This window comes from Miniopterus natalensis, chromosome 12, assembly GCF_054644295.1.
Source record: "Miniopterus natalensis isolate mMinNat1 chromosome 12, mMinNat1.hap1, whole genome shotgun sequence".
NCBI classification, from domain to species: domain Eukaryota; kingdom Metazoa; phylum Chordata; class Mammalia; order Chiroptera; family Miniopteridae; genus Miniopterus; species Miniopterus natalensis.
The window spans coordinates 31,390,774-31,418,371 of NC_142092.1; the positions used below are offsets into that span (position 1 = coordinate 31,390,774).

At 39.3% G+C, this 27,598-nt stretch overlaps 1 protein-coding gene across 1 annotated transcript in view; it reads left to right on the forward strand.

Moving 5' to 3' along the window:
- The window catches only part of RFX3 (regulatory factor X3), a 253,325-nt gene extending 230,414 nt beyond the window's left edge, over positions 1 to 22,911 (forward strand). The window contains exons 16-18 of the mRNA XM_087822682.1: positions 11,047 to 11,109; positions 12,026 to 12,068; positions 15,931 to 22,911. Of these exons, the coding sequence (XP_087678808.1) occupies positions 11,047 to 11,109; positions 12,026 to 12,068; positions 15,931 to 16,169 (345 nt within the window). The 3' untranslated portion in view covers positions 16,170 to 22,911. The remainder of the gene's footprint in view (positions 1 to 11,046; positions 11,110 to 12,025; positions 12,069 to 15,930) is intronic.
- Positions 22,912 to 27,598: the final 4,687 nt, after the last annotated feature.

Sequence of the window (27,598 nt, forward strand, 5' to 3'; positions counted from 1 at the left end):
TCTCGAAGTATTATAATATAAATAAAATGCATGTTAAACTTATTCAGAATGTAGGTTAAAATATTCCTCTTTCTTCTTTAAAAATCTCTTTGTATGCTATAGGTATTTGTATGATGTTCCTTAATGGTGATTGTGTTTAAATGATGCCAGTTATATATGTATAAGATTTCATGTTCCCTTAGTGCCTTTAGATGCCTGGTTGCAAAATGTCTGGTTGGCATGTAGATGAAGTATTATAAATTTCTCAACTCAGGGCTCAAAACTTCTGAGACAGACGTGCCTTTTGGTGTAGTGAACACATTTGCCATCCACCTCATCTGCTTCAGGACTTCTTTAATGGAATGATCAGGATAATGATAACAAGGGCTCTCATGAACATCGGGTGGCTCACCCTGACGGGTGGCCTTTGCTCTCCTGGCATCTCTAGGGAACAAAGGCAGTGGTTGCCCCACGGTGTGAAGGCTTAGCAGCCCCCTCGTGCTCATACAGGCAGTACTGGCTCACCGGAACGCAAACAGAAATTGCCTTACACACTCAGTACTGCCAACTAATTATTCTAATAGGCATTTCTTTTTTCCCACTATGTGTAAACAGTATAGATAAATACGATAGATTGCTAAATGAGGCAAAAATATTATATAAATAGAATCTAGATCATAAAATAAGGTATGAAATACTTTCTGTAAGATCAAAGAGCTAAGCACCCCTCGATTTCTTTGCTTTCTATCTCCTTACCCAATTTATAGGAAAATCCTTTGAGCTGTCTGTGCTTATCCATTATTGATCCCAGGCCAATTAAGGCTAATTTCGTAGGTTTGATCTCCCCATACAACATTGATGCCTCAAACACCTATTAGCAATGACAGACCGGTTGGCCATGGTCATATTATCATATCTAAACTTCCTTTATTCTTGGGAAAAGAAGGAAATTCAAGAAAAAGGGATGCTGCTTATCCTTGTGTCCCTCACATGTTAATTAAGCCTGCCCTAGAAATCAGATCGAAGGTAAAAAGGGCTTTTTCATGTTGAGGCTCAGTTGCATTCTTAGTCCCTTAGGTGACTTCCCTTTCCAGACATCAGTTCCAGAAGTACCTGTGTGCACGGTAGGAGCAACACCTAAAAATCACCATTACCCTTAATCACACCAAGTGGTTTTCAATCATGAGGTAAAATAACCACAAAAATTGTAATAATTGTCACTGTTTATTGAGAGCTATTATACACTTAATAAAATTAAACTCTTGGTCTTTCTACTAATGGCCCTTTTTCTGTAAATGATATGACAATCCACCCTGGTTATCATAGTGGACACCTGAATGTCATCTTGCATTTCTTTCTATCTGGACCCCCATTTCCAAACAATTACTAAGTCAGCTCTTTACCACCCCCACCCCCATAGAACAGTCGTTGTCATCTTATGAAAACACAAAGCTGATTCTGTTATCCCCACTCAAACCCTTCAGTGGCTTTCTCTTCTGTTAAGAAGCAAAATTCTTTCCTTGGTACAGCAGGTCTGGCCCTGGCGCTGATTAAACCTCAGCCTCCCTCTTACTCCTCCTGTCGCAGTCACAGTGGCCTTTTCTCTGATGGTATTCACCACGTTTTTCTCGTCATTGGACAACTGTGTAAATGGTTTTTTTCTACCTGGCACTCTGCCCAGCTCTTCCTTGCCCCCTAACCTAACTCCCACTTCACATCTTAAAAATCAGTTGCTTAGGGAGTCCCAATTCCCCCAGACTACCTTAGATCTATACTTTCTGATTTCTACTTTTATTCTAGGTCCTACACTATAGAAATTGCATGGTTCTTTGTACGATTTGTGTAATTGAAGATTTAGTGCCTGGAAATAATGGTAGACTTTGAGTCAGAAGAACTGAATTCTACTTAAAATTCTGTCAGTGATAGTGGTATAATCCTGGGCAAATCATGTTTACTTGTGTTGAACCCCAGGACTTACCTCTGGAAATAATTTATTCATTTCTTTAACAGATATTTCTTACATCCTTACTCTACACCAAATAGTATAATGATATAGAGTATAATTACAGACAAAATGGAATTTGACCATGGGGCTTACATGTTAGTAGAGGACACATACTTATTAAATATTAACATAACTATACAGCTATAAAGTCTGATGAGTACTATACAGGAAAATTAAAGGGATGTAGGAATACATAAAGCCTGAGGCACTTATTCTAGCCCGTGAGGGCCAGAGAAGGCTTCCCCCAAAGCACAGTTGTTTGAAGAGAGATCTAAAGGACAAAAGGAGTTAACTAGGAGAAGATAGTGAGAATTTGGAGGTAAGGGGTGGAGACTACTGCAAGCACAGGAAAATGTGTGCACAGGTCCTGCCTGAAATGGGAGGGAGCACAGCCAAGGGGAAGTTTCCGTGGGAAATCTGATTCAAGCACCAGAGAAACCAAATATACTCCATCAAAATCAGCACACGGGGCAGAATTGGATTAGGATGGAAAGCCCAAAAGTTCAAGTGGCACTAACACCCACATAGCATCTGGTGCCAGGTACTGTTCTAAGTGCTTTATATATATTAACTCACAACAACCCTACGAACCAATATTATTATGAACCTATTCTACAGATGATGAAATGAGCCATGGAGCCAGGTAACTTGCCCAAAGTCACACAGCTACTAAGTTATGAAGTCAAGTTATGAAAGCAGTTTGACACCAGAGTCATCCTTGCTGTCATTTACCATGCGTATTACCTGCTACAGGAGGAGGTGAAGTTGGAACAAGAACAGTTCAGAATTCAGCTCAGAAATCAGCATGGGGACCCCTGGAAAATAGCCACAAGCTTTGCTGGACTTTGTTTTACCTTTATGGGTGCTTTATTTGGAAGAGGTGCCCAACAGCTGAATAGGTCCAGAAGCAAGGAAAAAGGCTTTCCGTTGAAAGTAGCTTAAGGACAATTAATGTATTTTTTTCATTAATGTGAATTCAATAAATAAATTTTAAAATTAATATTATTTACATTAGTTGAGCAGGGAAGAGAGACCAATACGTGTTTTACATATAAGTACAGTATATAATCATACAAAATATTGCTTTTGCATTCACTATAACACCATCAGTTCCATTTTTGAAATGAAGACTACAGGATAATGGAGCCCCTAACAAAACAGCATCACAGCTCCAAGTTTTATTTTAAATGTCAGTCTGCCACTATATTAGTGCTGATGAGTAAATTATTTAAAGCATTTGCCATTCCAGAGTTTCGTTACTATTAGTTTTGCCTAGATGATTAAAATGGACAATTTATTTACTGCTAAAATGTAATTTTTGGATATTTTTAAGAAATGTTAAGACTAGGAATAAACTAAAATAAGTTGCATCTGTTTACACACCTGTCAAATAAAACTTTTTTAAAAATAAGGCTTTCTATGCAGCTCTGACAAGAAAAAATTGAGCAGAAAAATATCCTTTTACTTGAATTGTATGGCTATTTGGAATCTATTTGGAAGTTTATGGCATGTGTGCTTTACTTACTTACTTATGTATTGGTTAATCCTCACCCAAGGACACTTTCCCATTGTTTTTTAGAGACAGTTGAAGGGGCGGGGAGAAACATCAATGCAAGAGAGACACGTTGATTGGCTGACTGTTGTAGGTGCCCAATGGGGGTCGGAGGAGAGGGGCTTGGGCTGGGGATCAGACTTCAACCCAGGAATGTGCCCTTGCCTGGGAATCAAACCTGCAACCCTTCTGTAAGCAGGCCAACACTAATCGCTGAGCCACAGCGGCCAGGGCTATTTTTTAAAATATACATAGTCCATTAATATATTTACTGAATCTATAAATTTTGATTGCTCATAAAAGGTTTTTCTGACAAACATGTTTATTATATTTAAATTCTATCATAGTTTAATTATACTCATTTAAATTATATCTAAGTCTCCTATATAACCAACTTTTTGAAATAAATAGGAACCAAAAGATGGTTTCATTGTGAATATAAATATAAAAAGATAATATTTTAGTAATATTTTTTAGGGAAAAAGTTGAAAAGCCCTTCACAGTCTACCATGAAAAGAAAAATGTTTTGGAGTCATCCAAATTGATATACTCAAAGTAGAAGGGGGGGAAAAGTCTCTAAAACCTAAAAACTGGAAAAGAGCAATGATAAATCAACAGGCAAGCTTTTAGGATAAAATTGAGTGAAAAAGTCTTAATTGGATAGAAGTACAATTGTGTTAAATAAGACTGGATGCTTAAAGTAAAACCAAACTAATGAAAATTAATTTCAGTGAACACTATTCTAGTGCAACTAGGAGATACACAGATAATGTAGTGGGGAATAGAAGACTTGTTATAGAATATTTTAAAAAGAATGAATCATAGTGCAAATTAAAATCATTTGCAGAAAAGAAAAACTATCTTGGAATAGCAGTAGCTTAGAAAATGTAATGCATACTTGTCAAAAGTTTGCTTTATTCATAATGAAGCTTATTACTATTTATTAACATTTTTAATTGAGGACTAGTCTTGTGACAATCACTGTGCTAGGTGTTTTACATTCTCAGTTAATATTTACCATAACCTTGCAAGAGATGTTTTAGTGTCCCCATTTCACCCATGAGGAAAACAGATGGAAAGTTGCCCAAAATCAGAAGTAGCAAGTGGAGAAAGTAGGACTGTCTCACTCTAGATAGTCAAATGGGCTCAATCCACATTTAAATTTTTCACCATATAAATTGTTTGGAGACAGTTTCAGAATCGGCACTAATTTATTTTTATCCATACAGTACAGCTCCCTGCAAAACACCCACACTCCCCATCATACACAAACCAGATGCCTCGCATGGATGTTTTCATTATTGTGTTCCAGGCTTCTTTTCTGTGCATCTCAGGATGCATCTTCATAGTCTTACCTTCCTTCCCCTTGCTACTTTTTTGTTAGTAGACATTTAGAATATGCTAGTTGTAAAGGTTTTCTTGTTACAAAGAGAACATGTTTTCATACCCCAACTCCCGTTGTCTCTTCAGTTAGTAATTTCCAAACAATAGAGATGGTACATCAAAATTAAGGAGTACCTGTGTGATATAGTAAACTAATGCCCTGGTTTCCTGTTGCAGGTGGCTCTAGGGGAGACTGTCTTAAGTTAGGAGCACCAACGTTCTTTATTTTCAACCCAGTTTTATTGACATAAAGGTCCAACCCTGACATTTACAGGGCCTATGGTACCCTATATCTAAATATTTTAAAAGTTGTGAATCAAGCTATAAGTAAAATCTATTCTGCCCACCTAGGTCAGTAAATGTATCTTGGTAATAACTTGCAAGGCTGGGTAAAATAGTGACATGGACACTGGCCCAGCCTCTGTCCCCTAGACCACTTACCTTCTCTTTATGTATCATTCCCCGGCCTATACTATGAATAGCTTGTGCTCATGCTTAGTCCAGTATTCAGATTTTGCCCACCCTTTGCAAATAGCTGCCCCTCTTTGGCTATTCCTTCTTTCTTCTGAAGGGTGGGCTTGAAGAAGAGACCTACACAGGCACAGAAAGGGACTCTGGGTCATTGGGCAGGGAACTCTGGGGTCTCATATAACAGGATTATGGTCTAGGGGGTGGGAAGAAAACCCGGGGCCCAGGAGGGTACATCCACTTGGCCCAGTTGACTCCTTACACTATAGGGAAGGCACAGCCACAGGAAAGCCAGAGCAGGGTTCTCTATAGAGTAGGGCTTAGGACAGAGGACTCTCCTGGTTTGACCTAATGGTAGTGTTAAAGTTCTATTTGGGGACTACTTTTCTCCTCAAAAGCAACTAAGGCCTGTATTCCTACTTCTCCTCGCTTGCTTACTCATTCATGAGTGCTCTTAGAGATTTGAAATGATATGAAAGTGCATTCATTGCTGTGTTCTCATGGGCAGAGGGGTGCAAAAAAGCCTCAACAGTTAGAACTGTGATGAAAATATGTTACCTGTGTACAGTGGCCAGCAGCAGTGCTGCCAGGATAGCTGGCTAGCTGGAGGAAAGGACCAACAGCGACTGTAGGGCAGAATTTGCCTTGGTGTGAAGCATACTGGCAGAATCTTGGCCATCTTAGCAGCCTTTAATAGAAGTATTTGGAAATACATAGAGAAGTACACTTACAGGGGGAAAAATAACCAAGGAACATAAGATTTTACCAAATGGAACATTAACATTCCTTGAAATTTTTATAAAATTGGAAATCGCTTTAAAGTCTGTTAACTATTTTTGCTCAGTTGTGAAACACTGTACCAAAGCTAAATGTAAAAACGCTTTGATTAATTTGATTCTCATTTGGAAGACATTTAAAGAAAATAATAATGCTCTGAAATCCCATACGATTGAAATTTCAAGATGTTTCTCTCCACCATCCAAAACATCCAAAATAGTTGCTGCTGCCTAATTCTTTGCCGTTGGTTCAATTAACTTTTGTTAATAGAACGGAAATTATAGGAAAATGCTCAGGCATATAATGTTTGTAAAATTCAGAACATTACAAAATTCAAGCTAAGTATAGAATGTTCAGAGATTAGAATTGGGTCAGAAAGTTCGAAATCTGCATGTGAACAATGTTTCTGCTGCTATAGGAAAGCTTTAAAGGCCTATTCCCTCGTTGACTTCTTAGAAGAGCAGAGAGAGCAGCAGTGGGTTAGGCCCGGGTCAGTATTCATCTGGACTCATCAGCTATTTCTGGCTGTGTGACATCTCCATTCCACCAAACACACACACACACACACACACACACACACACACCCCATCCATGTAATGTATGGCTTGGTCAGTACCTATAAACTGACTTCAACTGCAGCCCTAGATTGAGTTTTTGGTGTCAACAACCTTGAGTCAGAGCCTAAGGAACATTTCCATTCTCAGGCAGAATTCCTTGTAGCCCTACTCAGCTAGAGGCATTGCATTTCGAAAGTCACCATTTCATGGCCTTAGAGTTGAATGGAATTCTAGGACTTTATAAATAGTATTTGACCATTGAGTTTTGAAGACAATAGACCCTATCTGTTTCATATATCAGAAAATTAAGGCTCAAAGGGTAACTTGTCTGGGGTCACATAACTGATATTGATTGAGATGTGATCAAACCCAGGTCAGGCTGGGTCCACATCCTGTATTGTTCCTCCTGTCTGTGCTTCACACACAAATTTAAATTTCCTATTTCCCATTTAATACCTTTGCAGCCTGGGCAAGTCATATATATATATGTATATTCCTCACTTGAGTCTTAATTTTCTCCTCAAAAAAAATAAGCATAAGGAACAATGCTTCACATGGCTATTGTGAGGATTAAATTAAGTAGGCGGGTAGGTAAGTAGGTATAGGTAGGTACGTGGGGTGGATAGGCAGGCAGGCAGACAGGCACATAGTAGGTCCCTGATTTTGTTAGCTTAATTTCCTTTCCCTTTCTTTACCATAGGTATATAAATATCTGAAGCTGTGTGTACTATTCAGGAGGGACTATGTTTGATTGCCTTCGACTTCAGATTAGATTTTTAAATATTGATTCTTCATTGACAGGCCAAGTAATAATGTATACAATTAAACCATCATTTTTTACACTACAAAGATAAGTTTAGAAGTTAAATTAATAGAACAGGTAACATAAAGACATGGGAAGGCTTTTAATAATACTGTACTGCAAGGGGGGAAATAGCCTATAGATAATTTTTGAATGTTGAGTCAAATGACTTATAGAATTACAAAGAATCCAACAGCATTCTTTGGGATATAGCCAAAGTGGTAATCAGAGGCAAACTAATTCAATGCTTTGTAGAGCACAGCCAACAAAATACCATGGGAAAATAAGTGAGTTAGGAAAGAGAATGGCAACATTGGGGAAGAAGCACAAACATAATTAGTTCTAACAAGATGATCTTAGCTAGACTTGTATTAAATCGTAACTAGTGGGAATGAGTGATAGATCTTATATGTACTTGTGAAATGGGGAGAAAGAATTACATACAGGGGTGTGCAAAAGAAAGTTTACAGTTGTCAGTATGTGAAGCAGTTTATTCTTGTACTTTTGCCCACCCCATATATAATTATAATACACATAATTACATAACATATATAAATAAAATTTATACAAGTTAAAGTATATTTTAATTTAATTTATGCAAGTTAAATCAAGGTAAAAGTAAGTCCCAAAGAGACAGCTTAGTCCAACAATGAGATAGAAACCACTTCAGACAGTTTTTTAGTCTTTGGTTATTAGTGTCTATGGCAGTTTAAAGATCTTCTCTCCTAGATCAAATGATTCATTGGCAGAAACTGGGATGATACACATATGTACATGTACATACGTTTTCCCTATATGCATGTATTTAAAGGTACCACTGCTGGCAGAACTGGTCTCCAGTATCAGACCAGAGCATTCCCTATTTTTCTGCCTAGCTGACAGAATTTTAATTCCTGCATATGTCAAAGGCCATATGCTTTCTAACCCCAGGGCACGTTTTAAATCCCTTAATTATATTCCTTCCTTCACATATGGAACATACATACATTCCCTCCCCCTCTCTCCCTCCCTCCTTCCCCTCCCTCCCTCTCTAGTTTCTCGCCTGAGGATCAGAATGTCTGGTCTCAAATCTCCCACCACTGTATCTCCTATATAACGTTAGACACATCAGCTCACTCGTTTCAGTAGCTCCAGGATTAAACCTAAGCTGTCCACCTTGCCACATGTCTGAGTTTTTTTGTGAGGCTGAAATGAGGGAGCGCATTCATTGATTTGGCATTTATTCAGCCTGTAATGTCTGTCGGGTTTGCTCATCAGGGAACGCTTATCAGACTCTGGGATACATTCATGAGGGGACGGACAAGGTCCCTGGCCTCGGGGCGCGGGCCCTGGGGCTGGGAAGACAGACAGTGGGTGAGGAAGCAAGTGCTGCACGTGGTGGCAGGGGCTTTGAGGGACGTGATGGGGACAGGACCTGCCATGCTTAGAGCCGTCAGGGAAAGCCTTGAGAAAGTGACACGTGAGGTCATGGTACCTGAGAGAAAGCCTACCATGTACTGAGTCGTGAAAGCATAAGCCGTAGGATGTCACCCTCCAGTCCCCTGTGCAGTAGGGAAGTTAGAAACAATAAGTTTTTCCTATTTCAGGAGCTCTAACCTTACAGTAATCTCGGTACTTTCTAACAAGTCCCTGTTTTTTCATCTAAATAGTCCGTTTCTGGTGTGTGCCCACCGAACTCGGGCACCGTCACAGCTCCCTGTCCGTGACGCCGGCCTGCTCAGGCCGCCGTCAGTCCTTCCCGCTGGCCGACCTGCTGCCGGCTCCGACACCCCTGCACTAAAGCCGTCGGGAAGGTTTCCTGGGCGGCCTGGCTGCCGGCAGAGCCGCCTGCCCCTCCTAACGTGAGCCCCTCCTAATGTGAGCCCCTCCTAATGTGAGCCCCTCCTAATGTGAGCCCCTCCTAATGTGAGCCCCTCCTAATGTGAGCCCCTCCCCACGGCCGCCTCCAGAAACGGCGTCTTCGCAGGCTGATCCCACGCGGGAGGCTCTGAGGAAACGGGACGGCGAGCGCGGGCTCTCCTGCCTTCCGCAGCTACCTGGAGGAGTAGAGTGGGGCTTTCTTAATTACATGTGTATCCTTTTCTCACATGTAAAATACGTATAAAAACCTTTATCTTCAACTATATAGACTATAAAAATCTTACCCCTTACAAGATATTTTAACTTGAAATTTACTCTCTCTCTTTGCTGTATAGGTAGGATTTTGTCATTGACTCCACAGGTACCTAGAGGCATTGACAGTGTCCCTAAATTTCTTGTAGTGTCCAGCACAGTGTATGGCCACAGCACGCAACATTTAGAATGCAAATGTATTTTTACTAATGATAATAGCAATCCCCGAGATTTCAGTTGTTTTGGCTTTTATTTTTAGCATCCTGAATAATCAGATATATCCATTGAGATTAAACAGAAACTTTCTAAGGGGAATCTTTGTCATATTGAGGAATTTGTCATATTTCCAGTTAAATAGCAACTAAAAGCAGTGTTTCTTTTAAAGAAAATCTTCAACTATGTTCAGAGTTTTGTTTTTACTTTGTGTGGTATTATTGTTCATTAATGCAGTAATAATTTAGTCTCAGCAACTTTTAGAGATTTTTCCAAAACAGATGAAGCAGTCACTTTTTATAGGTATAGAGGTATGTTTAGAATCTTCGGTGCCAAATCGTTTCCAGAACTGGATCTAAAGTGTTAAGTATTTATTTAAAAGAAATAAAAATCTCATTGTGTTGTGTCAATTAGAAATAACTTATAAATGATCCCTTAGCTATAGGCATTCTCTGTTTATATTTCTAAAATATTTAAATAATACCAAAAATAGTCTCATTGACTACTTTTTTTGTTGCTTGTATTATATTCTTTAATTTGAGAAATTTTATATAACTTTCAATCTGAAAGTTATTATTTTGCCTAAGTTTAATTTTGTCTAATATAAGGTCCTGACCTACTTGATCAGGGCAGACTTTAAAACAACAGTTCAGTGTTTATAGTTTTGTTTGTTTTCCTGTGGGATGTACCTATAAATTGATGGGACAGTCTTCTAAACAAAAGTACTAGGAGTCATGTATCAGAGAGGCCCTTGTCCCCTTCAAAGCAGTCACCTCGGAAGGCTACACATTTGTTCCAGCAATGCTATTATGGCTTAAAATGTTGTGGAATGCCTCTTTTTAAACTGCCTGTGGACTGCTAAGAAATAACAAAGAGTAAAATGATCTTATTCTGAATATCTTAAATTGTGACAGATGAATTTGATCTTGGTGAGTAGTCAGAAGTCCTCCCAGGACCAACTACAGTGAATAAAATCTGCAGTGTTGTTTGGAGTCACAGTTGGACGTAAAATAATAAGACGGGCTTTCTTGAATGATACGTAACTGACTCTTGAAATTGTCTAAGAGGAATTCCAGAACCTTGGGCCTTGGAATAAATGCCTGAGCTCCCAAGGTAGCTTCTATGAAGAACAGTACATGTGTAGGTTTACAAAAAATGTGTATGTTTGCAAAATAAGATCAGTTTTATTACTTTATAGACATACCTTGTAGATGAAAAAAATACTCCTATCATGGAACTCTTTATAAGCAAACTTCCGAATGTAAGTAGAACTTCTGTCTCACCCTATCTTCAGTCTGTTGAGAAACCTGAATTTCTAATAATGACTTATTCAGAATCTTCAGCTTTAAAAAAAAAATGTAATGTTTGCCATTTAAAAAGTGGATGAGTGTAGGTTTTACTTCAACATTTCCCAGTTAGCTTTGTTACCTCTGCTCTTCAGTTTTTCATTTGGTGTATTGTTCACCCTGAGACCCTCAGAATGTATTTTCTCATTGTGAAATTATCATCAAGCTCTTGAACCAAGGTAGAAAATAAAGTCTAAGCTGAAGGTTATTAATTGTTCCATATTATTTTAGGCTCTTCTTTGTTGACATTCTTAGTTAAAAGCAGAACCCTATTATCTTATTAAATAAGAACATCAACTTACAAAAAAGGAAAGTCTTTTTATAAAAGTAAATACTCTCAACTTTGGAGCTCCTGTTATGTTTTCCATTTCAACTAATAAAAGCTTGAAAAACAGAAATCAGCCAAGCGGCTGGTCCATGTTTTTCCGGCACAGACTCCATGTGGGCCCATGGGCTGGGCATGGGTGTGCCCTGCGCCAGCCTCCTCGGGGCTTCTCCGAGTTAACCCCTCCGCGTCCATGCCCACCCAGGCTGCCGGGCCCTGTGTCCTCGCCACCGACTTGAAATAATAACAGTAAAACGGAGCGTGGAAGGCAGAGAAAATTGGTATCCTTTTGCAGAGAGGCTAAGACAGCTAAATTGTGACATAATTTAAACTGTTCAAATTCGACAAGCTTGATTGAAAAATTGCATGACCTGTGTAGTTAGAGAGCAAAATGGCCATAGTTTATAGTTTTAAAAAGTCAAAGTGTGGTGTTTTTACTGCAGACTGAGAGTATTATTTTATTCTGCCTTGTAGTAACTGTTGCACAAATGACTGTTGTTTTGCAGTTTGGCGATTTAAATGCTGTGTCTCCTGGAAATCTCGATAAAGGTAGGAATTTAAAATAATGTACATTTTTAAGGACTTCATTTGCCTGGGAGATTCTCACAGAGGAAAATGTAGTGTGTGTCTCTGGCACTTGGGTTCTGTGGGGATGGCACACGGTCCTAGGTGAATATGACAGTGATGTCTTTGGAATCCATTACTTCTCCACTTCTATACTTTCTTTACGTGAGGTTCCTGAAATGCAACAATTAAATTTAAACGCAGTTACAAGCTCATTTTGACTCTTTGCCTGAAGTTTATTATTTCTGACCATCTCCAGAGTCCTAGACAAAAGGGATAAAATTGGTCCAGATATTTTTAGTCAAGGCCTAGTAGCAAGAAAGAGTCCTCAGCCTACCTATCACCACTTCACACTTTTCAGTGGAAAAGCTCAGAAGGAGCAGTGATGTTTACTGTGAAAGCAAGGTCAATAGATGGGAGGTATAACATACATTCTTCTTAAATTTTAATACCAGCATTGCCCCTCTACTATGACAATAGGATACATGTTCCTGCAACACCTCTCGCTCTACAAAACCACAGAATAAAAGGAGTAGGGTTTGGGGGAATATGAGGTTGGAATAGAGAGCACACAAGCAAAAAAAATCCTATAAAAATACCAACCCAGTTTTTATAATAATGTAAAATTTCTAATAAACAAGCACTGTAGAAAATGTAGGCCTTTCTTCAAAAAACAAAAGAAGTGAAGCTATGTTGAGGTTTTAAGGAATTGAGTTCTGGAGTCAGGGACAAAATGCACAAAGCCTGGTGTGAACAGCACAATTAGCCCTTCCAAGACACAGCCAGAGCCAGTGGGGAAACTGAGGCAAGAGGAAGGACCTAGGGGATCTGCACATGAGTGCAGTGCTGTTTTCTGGAGCGGCCTGTGCTAGGGTGCTCAGTGTCCAGCTGCTGTCCCCCCTGGGTAGTGGGAAACATTAACGCGCCAGAGAAGGTCGTGTACGAATCCACGTCACTCCCATGTTGAGCTCCTGTCAGTCTCTGCCAATTGTGGATGCATTCATTCCTGTTAAAGGAACATACACAGTAGCAAAGCAGGAAAGGTAGAAAATCATGGCTCCCAAATATTGTTACTGCACTTATGTACTCTGTAGGATTAACCCAATAACTCTTAGAAAAGTAAATCAATTGTGAGGTGATATAATTTGTAATTGCAGAGCCAGAATGGTGGCAGTGGAAACCTGTGTCCAACATGCATAAACCCTGACACCAAAGCCTTATAACCCAAATTTGGGGGTTTCATTCCTGGGTGCCCACAGGTACAGTAGGAGTGTGGCTACTTGGCCAAACCCCGAATGGCAGCCAATCTTCTCTGTAAAGTGCTGAACCAAAACAGTCTTCAGTACACACCAGTGGCACCTAATTTTAATTTTTGTGTTCCAAATGCCCATTGTCATGAGTAGGTTTCTAGGAAATGTCTTGGAGTCTCCTGGTGCACAAAATGTCTGTGGAACCACGTTATTTGCCCTCAGGGACTGGAGAAAGGGCTTGCTTTTGTGGATTGCTTTGTAGCCTATCCAAAGGAACACTGTCACCCCAGTGGACCTAAACACAAGTGGCCTGGAGCACTGAAGTTTGTCCAGTCCATCACCCCACTGTATGTGGAGGAAATCCACCCACAGTATGTAGAGGAAAGGACTTTCCTCGCTCTCTCTTCACTCACCTGCCTGCACAAAATGATTTTTTTTTCCTTTCAGTGCTGGTTTTGTGTGTGTGTGTGTTTTGCTATTAAATTTTGACACTATTTCTCAAGCACAGGAAAGAAGGTAGAGAGGGAGCGGACAAGCAGTTTGATTTTACCTCACATTCTTGGGGTGGCCCTGCTGGTCCCATTCACCCCCAGACCTGATGCTCCTTGAGACGTAGCCAAACTGGCACAGTCAGGGCCTGGGCTTAAATAGGAAAATTTCAACTTTTTGTGGGCTCTTTCCACAAAATGAGAATTTTAATGTTTTTCCTCATAATAAAAGTAATATGAGCTCTGTGTAAAAATTTCAAGTATTAGAAACTACCAAAAGTGAAATTTCATAGGCACAGCCCTAAGAGACTACCACCATTAAGACTTGTGTGTGAGGACCCTTCCTTTTCTGTGTACGTGTAACTGAACACATTAACAAAGTGGGAAGTAGCATACAGGCATTTCAGCTGAGCCCCCTGAGGGAGCGAATGTCTCGCAAGTGTGTCGTCCTCCCCGCGGCCCGCCGGGGGCTCTCACAAACCTAACATTATCGTCAGGTCCGTTTTCCAGAGGCAGAAAGGTAACCATATGAAATAAATGGGCCAAGGCACCTTTTGCCTCATCTAAGAGCTGTGTTTATCACTGAATGATGCATCGCGGACATCATTTCTAGTCAGTGCCGTTTCTCAGGAGATGGTGCCCTGGCAGCCGTGCGCTGGGCAGCCGTGCGCGGGCGGCCCCGCTTCATCAGTGTCTCTGGGGCCACCTTCGCCAGTTGATGAGAGAAGGAAAGTCAAGGGGCCCATTTCTATCGAGCTGCTTTAGCAGGGACTCCCGCAGGAGGTGTGCCCCAAGAGTAAAACTAGACTCAGCCTTAGAGTCCAACTTCACCTGACTGAAGAGAATGTCATGGAGATTTGATTCTGTTTCTACAAGTCACTAGACGTAAAAAATATAACAATAGGTGTAGATATATTTTAATTATAGATGAGGTATTTGATGTGATTATACACTTATCTTTTTTTTTTTTTTTTTTGGTAAACAGTAAAACATGTTGAAGGCGAAGAAAAGATATTTTTAAGGCATAAATACATTCCCTGCTGTTTAAAGATGATTGCTCATGAAGAGGTGTTCTCTACACTCCTCGGAAGGGAATCTCTCACAGCAGTAAAGCTGTGTGAGCGTTTTCTCTCTCTCTACTTTTGAATTTTAACTGTGCTGCTGGAAAAAATTAAATGGTATTTCATTACAATGATGTTTTAGTTAATATAAAATGTATTAAAATTTGGAAGTAACAATGACTATTTAATACATTCAATTTCCAGAAATAAATACCGGCTATTAACAGTGAGTATCAGTGTTGACAGGAATGGAAATCCATTGTGCATTTTTAATCTGATGCTACTGCCTCGGTGTTGATAATTTTTTGTAATAAAAATTAAGGGACTGGCCCAGTCAGTCTTGCTCAGTGGTTGAGTATCAACCCATGAACCAAGAGGTTGAGGTGTGATTCCCAGTCAGGGCACCATGCCCGGGTTACAGGCTCAATCCCCAGTACGGGGGGGGAGGCAACTGATGGATATGTCTCTCTCATCGATGTTTCTCTCTCTCTCCCTTCCTCTCTCTCTAAAATCCATAAAAACATATCTTTTTTAAAAATAAAGGGCCTGTTTAATACTGTGATCTGCAACATTTGTGTGCACCAAACAGTCTTTACAGTAGCTCATGCTTATACCTGATATATATCATCATAGGTCTCACCTACATTAATGTCAACACAGGTAAAATTATGTCTAGTATAGATTTTTAGAGGAGACTAAAATGTTTCTTCCTCCTTCCCTCCATTCCTCCTTTTTTAAAAAATATGTCTTTACCGATTTTAGAGAGAGGAAGGAATAGGGAGAGAGAGAGACATCGATGAAAGAGAAACATGGATCGAGTGCCTCCTGCACACACCCTACTGGAGATGATCGAGCCCACACCCCAGGCATGTGCCCTGACCTGGAATCAAACCATCACCTCCTGGTTCATAGGTTGACACTCAACCACTGAGCCACACCAGCCAGGCAGACGTTGCTTTCTTAGTGTACTGTGTTTCTAAAGCACATGTTGATTGCCATTTTCCAGTTTTTCTTTTGGTAATAGTCTTGGTGTCATTTGTTTGTGCAGATGAAGGCAGTGAAGTGGAAAGTGAAATGGATGAAGAACTAGATGACTCTTCAGAACCTCAAGCCAAAAGAGAGAAAACCGAGCTGACCCCGGCATTTCCGGTGGGCTGCCTGCAGCCTGTTCTTGAGAGCAGCGTGCAACCGAGCCTCCTGAATCCCATTCACAGCGAGCACATCGTCACGAGTACTCAGACTATCAGGCAGTGCAGCGCGACAGGAAACACTTACACTGCGGTCTAAAGAATATTAAAGCGTATTTTTCCAGCTAACGTTAAACCTGTTCATATTGGGCTTAAGTCGAAATTTAATAAGCCTGAAGGTCGACTGTTGTCAAATTCTATCAGTGCTGAACATTACTTTTTTGGAGTTGTGAAATGGAATGGGTGTATGTATTTTGCCAGGTCTCTCTTTTTTTTTTTCACCGTAAACAGATTATTTGCCTCTTAATAATGAGAGTTGTTTTTTTTTTTTCTTAGTTTCAGGTGTCAAGAAGGATTTTTACAACACTTAATATTTTTGTCTTCTTATAATTAAAAGTAATTTACGTTTTTGTAGCTTAAAATATTTTATTGTTGATTGTTAGTCTTGGTGTATGATTTCATGTGTGAGTTTTTAATTAGATGCACTTCTGTGAAATATCAAAAGAAATGCATTTCTTTGATTTACACTGGAGGCGTGCCCATTTGGCAGTAGATGCATCAAATTTGCTTTGAAAGGTGCTTTTCATTGGGCAGAACCACAAGACACTATTTTGATAGCATTTTGGAGTATGGAGAAAGAATACAGAGCATTTTTATTACAGTGCAAGAGGGTTGGGAAGGTCATCTATTTTTCTCTAAAGAAAAACTGAGCTGCACATTTATCGGTTCAGAGTAAATGACAGAATTGCGAGAGATTATGCTAATATGTACATAATTTGTGTACATAATTATTAAATCATGTTAATGCAAGCTTCCGTTAAACATTGAATTTTAACTGTTATTTGCATACCAACTCCTCTGTTTAATGACTACTGATTCTGTATTTGGGACCACTGCACAGATGCATTCTGCTGTCGAGTGGGGCTATTATAGTTAGAGACTGAAGCTGAAAAAAAATGACTTGACTTTTTTTTTTTTTTAAGTGTACAAGCTACTTATGCTGAGCTGGACATACAGGAAACCATTCCATTTGGATGACTTTCTTTTATTCCAGGTCTTTTTCCTAATAGTAGTTCAATATGCTGCTATTATAAAAGAAAATTTATAGGATGCAAGGAATGTAGCAACCTGCATATCGTTATTTCCTTCAAAAATATTTCCTGGTTTCTAAAGTATGTGGATTTAAATTTTAAACAGAACCTGAAGGCAGTGTAACTGGCACGCCGTACAGTTGCTTATCCCCGATTCTGTAGGATTTGGGTAGGTGGCCGGATGGACCAGTGCCGTTGAAGAATGTACATCAGGGATCATCGTACCTCGGCTATAACATGGTGCCTTAAAACAGAACTGAAGCTAAGGTTTAGTAAGGCTTATTTTGTTCATATAAATTCCTCTTCAATCCATTTGACAAGTTGTGCCTGTCATTGTCAGATTCCCGAAGTAAGGACAGGTTGCATGTTCTTCAAAGGATATTTAGGGCAAACAAAGCAAAACAGAGACGAAAAAATCCGTTTCCCTCTTTGAGTGACCATGAACCTACTTTTTGTTCTTAGAGCTGAATATTACTTGATTATAAGTCAGATTGCTTAAAGGTGTGGGATAGCAGGCTGGTTTTAATTATCAACTTGTTACCTAACATATCTATGTTAGGCCCGTCCTTATCTAGTATAATTTAAGGAAGTTAAAGTAAGTAGGTACTTATCGAAGTGCATCTTTTCAGTCTGAATGTTTGTCTGTGTGTCTTAGTGTCCGTGTCCACATGCACACACGAGTGCCCGTGGCAGGAGTCAGCTGGGAAGTCAGAGGTGAGATCCTAGAGTGGATACACCCATCCCCATTTTAATTTACATGAAGAGCCAAGGTTCTTTTAAGCACTCAAATTATTAACCGCAGCAGAAACAGGCACATCCATTCATTTAAATAGTTCTTAAAAAGTTAATCAGCAAAAATAAATACATAAAGCCAAAAAAAAAGGGAAAGCACAAAACAATTTACAGATTATTAATGAGGCCTATATTCAACTCAAGATGTTTTATCTTTCCAGTTTTATTGGGGTGGGGGTGGGGTGGAAATAAGAGGATGAGCCAGTCTGTAAAGTTAAAAATACCAAATGGCTTATCGGGCAATAGGCAGTATATTTCAACTGTTGTTGCTCGATTGCCTTAGACTACTCAAATAGCTAAGATCAACAAGTTTCTTCAGTAAATGTTAAGTGTATTAGATGTAATTTAAAAAATTGATTTAAATTTTGTATTGTACAGCTCATGTATTTGAAAGTTTTTACTAGCTCATCACCTTTATCTAAATATCATTTAAATGATCATCCCCATTTTTTCTCCCAAAAAGGCAATGAATTTGTACCATCACACACACACAAAAAGCCAAACAAGCAAACAAGACACCTTAAGCGGCAAAGACTGTGTATCTACTTCATTTGCATTAGGAAACACTTACAGGTAAATTTAAATCAAAAAGTGGGGGGGGAAAACACACTCTTCATTTTGACTCTCCTTTCTTAATTTTTTCACTTTCCTAACCCTATCCACCACCCCCTGAACTAAACTATATCTGTACTGGACCAAATGTATTTACTGGTATCATCTTGTTTATTGAACAATTTTAAATGTATTTATTATCATTGTTTTCTTTAATGTTGGATATATTTGTTTTGTTAGAGGAATCTGATAATAATGGGCAGATTTAGATTAATGAAAGTTAGGGATTGGGGATCCTCCAAGATTCAACATTTCTTCCCATTGTTCATGGTTTGTTCTAAATTTAGACAGATCAGGAATTAATAAATATTATTACATTTCCACTTAAGTCACTAAAAATATTCTGATATCCTTTATGAATACAGCTAGGAACATTAATTCTTTGTGACTAGTGTAGATAGTTCTGACCAACAGACAAATAACACCTATGACCTGTGCTACTTCCTATTATCTGTAGTCCACAGTACGACACACACGCACATATACAAACACACACAAAAAAACCCTTAAAAATTTTCTACTTGAATTGTGAAATATATTAGAAAATAAAAACATCATAATTTATACATTTGAGCAAACTGGAGCAACCACATTCATTGCATTTGTTAAGTATTTCCATTTTTTCATTCACTGAAACTGTGACTTTTCTAAATAATATTACACACTCATACTCTCAGTAGGCTTACTGACAAGTGACAAGAGCACATTTTAAGAACTTCTTAAAGTTTCTTGGCATTGTAATCAAACACTAGTCCTGAAAAATATCTGTGTGGACCAAGTGATACACTTTCAGTGAGGAAAAAAATGTAAGGAAGATATGCTGGCTATTTTTAAGTTTCGGAAAAGGTATTTCCCTGTAATAGGATTGAGCATCGCGAGTGTAGTTTGATTTTCACGTATCCTTTGAGAGTCATCCCGAAAAGATTTGCATTCATAAAGCCCGTGAACAATAGGGTGAAATGGGTGAAAGTTCACCTTGGAACGCAGGACCCAGTTTAAAAAAAAAATTGGGGGATGTTAAGTAACTGGTCACTTTTTCAGGATTTTCATCCAAACCATGTTTGGACTGACTGGATAAGTCTTACTGCCTTTTCAGAAATCTGCTTTCCTTTTTGTGCTTTTTCCTGTACTGTATAGCACGGTTCACGCACCTCTCTTTAGATGGTGTACTTTAAAAACAAAAGTAAATTTTAGGAAATGGTTTTAACGCTGCATAACTAAGATTAGTAGTGTGCAACACTGACTGCCTTTGCTGTGTAGGAGACGAGTGGAAATGAACACGTCCTTGTAGAATCTGTCCGCGCCGCTCGGGAACGAACGCGGTTTCGTCGCGGCAATCGCGACTGCGCTCTCTGCAAGTGCTAACTGTGATGCATTTTCCAATTTTAAAAAATTCTTCAGATGGCATATCTGAGATGTCTAAAATAATGCTGTGCTTGAAACATTAGTGTAAAAGAAAAAACAACGTGTGTCACTGTGATGTTGGTCCTCCCTGTGCGGACACAAGTATAAAGTAAAAACACTTTGGCAAGTCACCTTTGTGTACGATTCGAGGCAGTGGTTATATAAAAACAAATTGACCTTTGTTATGACCTCCGCTCCCCCAAATTCTTGGTGAGACAATAGCAACCACCAAAAATTCAAAATCAGACCTTGTGATTTGTATGAATTGCACCGGAGCGCGGGGGAGAGAGGTTGACACGCAGTGAAAATTGGGCTTGTCACTTGATCAGATCAACCTCCTTGTATATGGTTAGGACAAATCAGTTAATGGAATCCTAGTATTTCTGCAAGTTTGCTGATTTTTTTTAAAAAAACAAACGAAAAAACAAACTGGAATAGAAGCATTAATTCAGTGCTTAGTTCTAGTGTTAGAAAACCCCTTTGATGTAATGCCTTGTATTAACCCTTTGAGCATTGTAAGATATACAATGGGGGACAAAAGCCTTTCAGATCCTTTATTTAGACTTAGACCGGTAAAGTATACTCTATATCCAAATGTCTAATTATGCTGTTTTTTTAAAGGGGGGGTAGGAAGAGAAAGTGTTTCCACGCTGAACACTTGCATTTTATATACAACTTAATTTTCTTCAAGAGGGCTTGATATATTTATTCCCAAATATTCACTGCCATCTAAGTAAGTGTACTGTTTACAGAAAAAAAAAAAAAAAAGAATCGACTTTTCTAGCATCACAGCGAGACTCTAGAAAAGGAGGGCAATACATGGGCCTGTGGACCTATGTCAGAACGACTTCTGCACACTGAAAGTACCTAGATTGCCTTTAAAAGGTATGAGAAAGAAAGGGTTACATTGTTTTCCAAAACAAAACAAAACAGAAGATCTCGTTTATTTAGCTTTAGAAAATACAATTGTAAGTGAAGCCTTAGGAAGAAATGAGTTCGAGCGGCTAAAGAAAAGCTGTACTCTTTGGGGCAGGTAAGATGTTCGGAGTTAGATCTCTCATAACATATTGTTTGGGAATTTCATACAGGGCATAATTTTATCTATGCTCCAACACTTTAATATTTTGTCAAAAAATTATATAAACATAGAATGGAGAGAGCAAAGCACTTGATTTAAGCTCATCTGTCAGGAGATGCTATGACTACTGCTTCTGATATCCGTAAACGCCATTCCGCTCACACATTCGCTGACTTTGTTCAAGGGCCGCTCGGCGTGCAGTGGACCCCTTTGTCCCCTGTGTGATGGACATGAGAGCAGTGTCCTCTGCAGATGTGCTGGCGCTGCCCTGGCCGGGCAAAAATAAGAGTGTAACCTATCTCGGTGTCTGGTGAAAGGACATCCACAGCCTAGGGCAAGTTTGCCGTAAACATTGCTTTTTAGGCAGTTTAGGAGGTCAGACCATGCAGATCACTCACATGTTAACATGCAATACTCAAAGGGTTTTAATTTAACTCTCTTCTTTTGACTTCTTTATGATGATTTCCTGTAAATGCTTCTCAGTTTGCATGCTCTGATCATTGCTGCTAGTGATCTTATGTGCCAGTAGACCTGAGTTTAGTTTACCAATTTTACTTAAATAGTAAAAGCCACTTACAAAGTGACTGCCTAGGATTTTTTTTTTTTTCTTTTGTTTGAAGTAATTGGTAATATGTCATTTTCAAAAATGTGTTTTGTGTCTTATTGGTTCTGGTATTTGATTCTTTTTTTTCCCCCTCTTTCCTTTGTTTTTTAAATAAATTATGATGTTGGGATTGGAAGCCCTGAGTAATGAAATCTTTGGTAAGAATTGTTTATGTAGCTCAATCATGAGGACAACAAATCTTTGTTAGAAGAATTATGATTCTAGGGAGGAAAGAAAAAGTAAAAACTCCCATTGACTGTTGATGACCACGTAAATTTTTCCTTCAATGAATTAATAGTTTTGAACAAATGATTGCCTTGTTTTAACCTGCTAAACACAATTTTAAATGACCCAATAAAGGAGGTATTGAATTTTATTCGTTTAAAAAGCATCTTTTGTACCAAAGCAAATTTTTTTCTCTCCTCATCTCCATCATCAATTGGGACCTATGGTGGTGACCAATGCATTGGTTACAGAAACTTTAAGTGAGTGCCTTGAGAAAACTTGGAAATTTGTGCCTGGGGTGGTAAACTTTTAATTAGGTTAATTGTAGTGCTTACCAATCAGTAATTCTACTATCACTCAGGGCTTTCGTACCTTCTAGGTAAAACTTCTTTCATTGTGTTTTTTTAAAATACTGTATTTTTTTTTAAGTGCCATCATTTAAATTTCACTTAGTAAGTGGCAGATTTCATTATTCAGTCCCACAAGCACAGAAACATAGTAACACTAGGAGATATTGGAACATTTATTTTACAATCGACTGAATATATTATGTAAATGAGGTAAGCAACTTTTGTAGAGATTGTATGTGTGAGATAATGTAATGTTCTTTTCCAGTTTTTGGACTACAGTTGAATAAACTTTTTAATTATTTAAAAACATCTTTACCGAATAACATGTGATGGTTTTTTGTATAATGTATTTGATTTTGTAAATACGTATTTCCTGATGTGATTTTTGTGAGAAATGCTAAATCTTTTAGTATATCATGTCCTCTCAAGGTTGGCAGGAGCTAAATAATAGTTTGTGGGCGATTTGTATTGTGTACTGTACAATAACTGGGGAACTTTTATAATTATAAAAATATATATTAACTTTTAGTGTGTTGTTTAAACAAATGACTGGAACATACTAAAGATATTAGTAGGATTTTTCTGAATATTTCAGACTTGAACTCAGGCTAGCTTTCTTGTGTTTTTCAAAACAAAATGGTGTCTTGTCTTTTAAAATCAATAAATTTGTTTCCTTGTTACAAATACACTTGAAACTGCTTGATTTATTTCCCCCCCTCAAATCATTGCCAGGAAGCTTATGTTGCATCGCCTCATGCGGAGGGTAGTCTCTGTGTCACTCACTAGCTTAGAAACAAAATTAAGTTGTTTTCCCTTTTTTGTGTCAAAGGAAATTGGCAATATTTACACATGAACAGCACAAAATGAGAAAACAAAATTATAAGCCCAGCAGGGTACTAATCTTACCCTCACGGAAAATTAGTGATTGAGTGCTGTTTAATTGCAGAAGCTGTCATCATTTCCATTGTAAATCCAGATTTTTGGATGTTCATAATGTGTTTGTTTTATGTCACTTCACATTGATATTTGGCACCTAAGTTTCTTGCTTAGGTTGCAACAGCTTATTAAAATGTGTTCTAATGCACTTAAGATTTCCTGCCCCCCTTTTTTTTTCCTTCTTTGAACAATATACTGGAAAATTCGCCACTTTGAGTGTACATTCTGTGAGTTTGGACAAACACACACAGTCTATCCTAGAATATGGAACAGCCAGTTCATTTGGGGTTTCTTTAAAAGACAGAAATTCAAAACAGAAAATATCCTTAAAAGGAATATAGACAGAATTCTAGCCAATATTAAAGACAGTACTATGCTAGAAAGAAAATAAATGACCAATCTGGGCACTTTTATGTTATAGCCATTGCTACTCGTGAGATATTTGGAACTTTTTGTACAAAAAATAATAATAATAATAATAGAGTACTTTGCCCTGGCCGGGTGGCTCAGTTGGTTGGGGCATTGTCCTGTGCACCAAAAGGTTAAAGGATACTTGGTTTCTCTTGGAAATCTGAGGTATTTTAAATATATCTTATAATTGGTGTGTTACCTTCCTGGTTACAATACTCCTCCTATCGCGGATTCTGAATATTAGTTCCTTCTCCCTTGGAACTCGGACAATTCAAGACTCAAACTCAGCCTGGGAAATGTAGCTGGTTTTCATTAACTGATTCAATCCACCAAGTACTTTTTCTTCATTATAGTCTAAAAGCAATGCATGTAGCCATTTGTCATTTGGCTGAGGTACAGACTTCTTGTGTGCATGGCTTGGGGGGGGGGGACACACTATGCTAAGTAGTGTGGCTGCCATGCTGCTCAGGGGAATGTCCTTTAAAACCAGGGAAAGGGAGCAGGAGGGCTCTCTGGCCTGCCCCTGGTCCGCTGTTACTTGGAACAGTGTGTGGACCGGGACGAGGGGCTGCTGCCCCGCCGGGCTGGGTGGCAAGCAGAGCGTGGGCCTGAGCCCCTGGACCCCACAGCTGCTCCACGCCGCTGAGCCCTGCTTCGCACCAGTTTACTCCTGGCTCTGAGGCTGGAGAGCATCCCGGGCCTGCCGGGGTGCATGGGGAGTTGTGTCTGAACACGCATACATTAGTAATTAAAGTAAATAGAAATGTATGTGTTAAATTAGATGCCTGCCCCTCCGGCCAGCGCTTTAATGTGAGCAAATGATGGGCGTCTGGGCACAGCCCCTGCACCCTGCCGAGCCCTGGGCCGGTGCGCCGCTTCTGCTTTCCCGCTGACTTGTGGGCCTCCAGATGGGAGCCCTGTTGGCTTTCAAAATGTTTTAGATGTTTCAGGGGCTCATCTCTCAGGTGAAGGTCTTAAAATTCGGGGGCTTGATGTGGGGTGTGGACTTTGATCCTCGGGGAGTTCAGCTGCCTCCTGCGGGCGGGATGCTGCGCCTGGGCTGAAGTTCACGGGGAGCCTGTGCCCCAGCCTCTTGCCGCTTAGGGTGGGTTTTCCTTGTTTGCCTGAAGTGTTGGGGTTGCTCAGCCAGCCGTTAGCTTCTTGCAGAGGAAATTGTGCCTTAGGTAGCTGTAGATTTGGAGTGTCTGGGGGGAGGCGAGTTCAGGATCTCCCTGTGCCCCCGCCTTGAGCCAAAACCCCAAGGCTCTGTCGTGATCACTACGAACAGCAGTGTGTAGCAGGGTGCTTGGTGTATCATTTATCAACAAATATTTGTTGTGTGAGTTAAGGAACCAGTTCACTTACGATTATACCTAAAGATTATACAGTTTAAGGTTGGTTGTTTTCTGCTATCGTGCTTAATGACTCCTTTTGGACATTTTATCTGTGCATTTATCCTATTTTTCCTGTACACATGTAGCCTCTACACATATTTCTGGAAGCCAAATTTGGGGGCCAGTACATTGCAAAAACCTTTTTGGAGTGTGTTGCTGAACTCTACTGTGAAATCTTGAGCCACCTTGTAATTCTTTTAATAGCTCTACTCAAATCACTAGAAGCCAATGAACTGAAAAAAGGCCTTGAAAGAGTATCTTAGATTTGATGGAGGACTGTTTGCCATTTTACAGGCAGAGAAATCAACACTTCAAAAAATCCTAAATAATCTGGCAAATTGAGTTCTTAGCCAAATAATATTTAATTATTTGGAAACTCTCCCTCAGCAATTGCCATATGAATTATAGACTCACTTTGGACAAATATTTTATACCCCAAGTGATCATCCTGAAGTTAAACTTAGAATATGAATTACAAGTACAACACTAAACACTTATGTTAACATATCATTACATCTCTGTCACTTTAATTGTAGCCCATTAGGTATATCTGCCTATTCTGAGAACACTTTATTATGTGTATTAAATAGGGAAACTGTTCTTTAAATTATGAAAAAGAAAATTTAAGACACTTCTGATCTAAAAAATGACTCATAATCACACCAAACTGAAAACAACCCATTTCCTTCAAAGGTAGAATGGGTCGAGAAACTATGGGCTATTCATATGATGAAATACCTCTCAGTGAATTATACCAAGTACAAGTAACATGATAAATCTCACAAACATTACGTGGAAGAAAGAAGCCAACATGAAGGAATACATGTTGCATTGTTCCATTTATGGAGTTTAAAAACAGGAAGAAGCATGCTATCGTGAGTTGTTTACCTTTGGCGAGGAGAAAACATTTGCATTAGGGAAGGCTGGAGGCTTTCGGGTGCCAGCAACATTCTGTTACCTGTGTAGTGGTGGTCTGTACATTTGCCGTGAGATAACTTATTATGCTGATGAAGAAAAGTTAAAACTAGTCTGGGACCAGACTCACCTTCCTATCGGAGCTTAATGGATTAAAATCCCAAATCCACCCAACAGTTTTCTAAAGCCAAGGCAGTGTTTGAATTATGAATTTCTACTGAAAGGCGTCCCAAATACTGCGTCCCAGCTTTACTTTTAGCGCGTGAAATAATGGTGTCATAAACCAGGAGTGGCCATGAAATGTTTATGCCTCAATAATCGCAAATGAACACCGCCTACGTGATTTCTTACATCTTATTACAAAGGGGCGTATTTGGTGAAGTTGATTTGAATTAACAAATATTTACTAAGAATATTCTTTTAAACAAAAATCTCTGGGTGCCTGATAAGAGTAAAGGATACGATCTATAACAGGAACTTTCATATAGTCTCCCAAATGTACAAGCTGCCCCTGTTCTGCAGAAATTCTCAGTGGTCCACAGTACCCAGTGTTTTTTTTTTTTGCTTTGCCCAAATGGCTCTTCAGATGATTAATGTCAGCAGGCTCTGTGCATTAGAGGAATAGTCCTGTGATCTTTAGGATACAGAGACCTCAGTGTGACACTTGGAAGCAAACCAAGACCACAGAATGTGTCTAAGGGGAAACCCTAAGGAACAGCAGATACTGTGGGCAGGAAATCACACTGTTTGTATTGTAGAAATAGGACGCTTTATTTGCTTGATAGGTGTGCTATCACTGCAATAAGCTCAACCCCAGGCAGTTAAACGAAGGGTGCCATATGGCCATCCTGAATGATTTGCAGAATCCTGAATGCCACCCGGCTTAGGACCAGTGAAACAGCAAGTCATGCTCTTGCATAGAAATGCTTTCGCTACAACAGTGTCATGCAAATGAAGGAGCCAGAGAGGGGACACTCCCAGGGCTTGTCCACGCCACTCCTCCAACTGCCCCCGTACTTGCAGGTCCTTAATGTTGAGCCAATGGAGACGTCCACACTGTCTGGCCTCCTCTCTACTTCGTCACTTTTGAAGCTTTAATTGAATTCTATTTTCTGGCACTAGAACAATTCTATAGCTTATTAGAGACCCAATTTCTTCACCATCATCTGTAGGGGCTTGAGTCCTAACATCTGATTTCACAAGGTGGTTTCGATGGGAGAACAGATCTGTATTGCCATGTTCTGCTGGGAGAACCTGGAATATTCTGAAGCATCATCATTAACCAGCTGCTTTTCCACAAATCACACAGTTTTTCTGGATCTGGTCCAAATAGGATTCATTAGGAGTTGGAAAGACTGGACCCTTTTTCATAAAATAATAAAGTAAAATCGTACAGAATTATATAAAGTAAAAATACAAGTTCCTTCTTCCAGCGCAACTCTATTTTACACAGGTAACAGCTATTCAGTTTTCTGCTAACCAGAAGAATGGGAGCTGGAAATAGAGATTTACAAAATACTTTTGTAAGAGTTGACTTTGTGGGTTGTGAAATTGCACCCAGTAGACTAAGATTACTGGGTCAGAGTAATGTCCCAATGCTCCTGTAAACGGCACAGCCTCTCTCTAAAGTTCAGCACATTTCAACGTTTTCATTTTTTCCACTTACATGTGGATGTCAGATTTATTAGGAAGCATGACAGCATATTGCATTCAATTT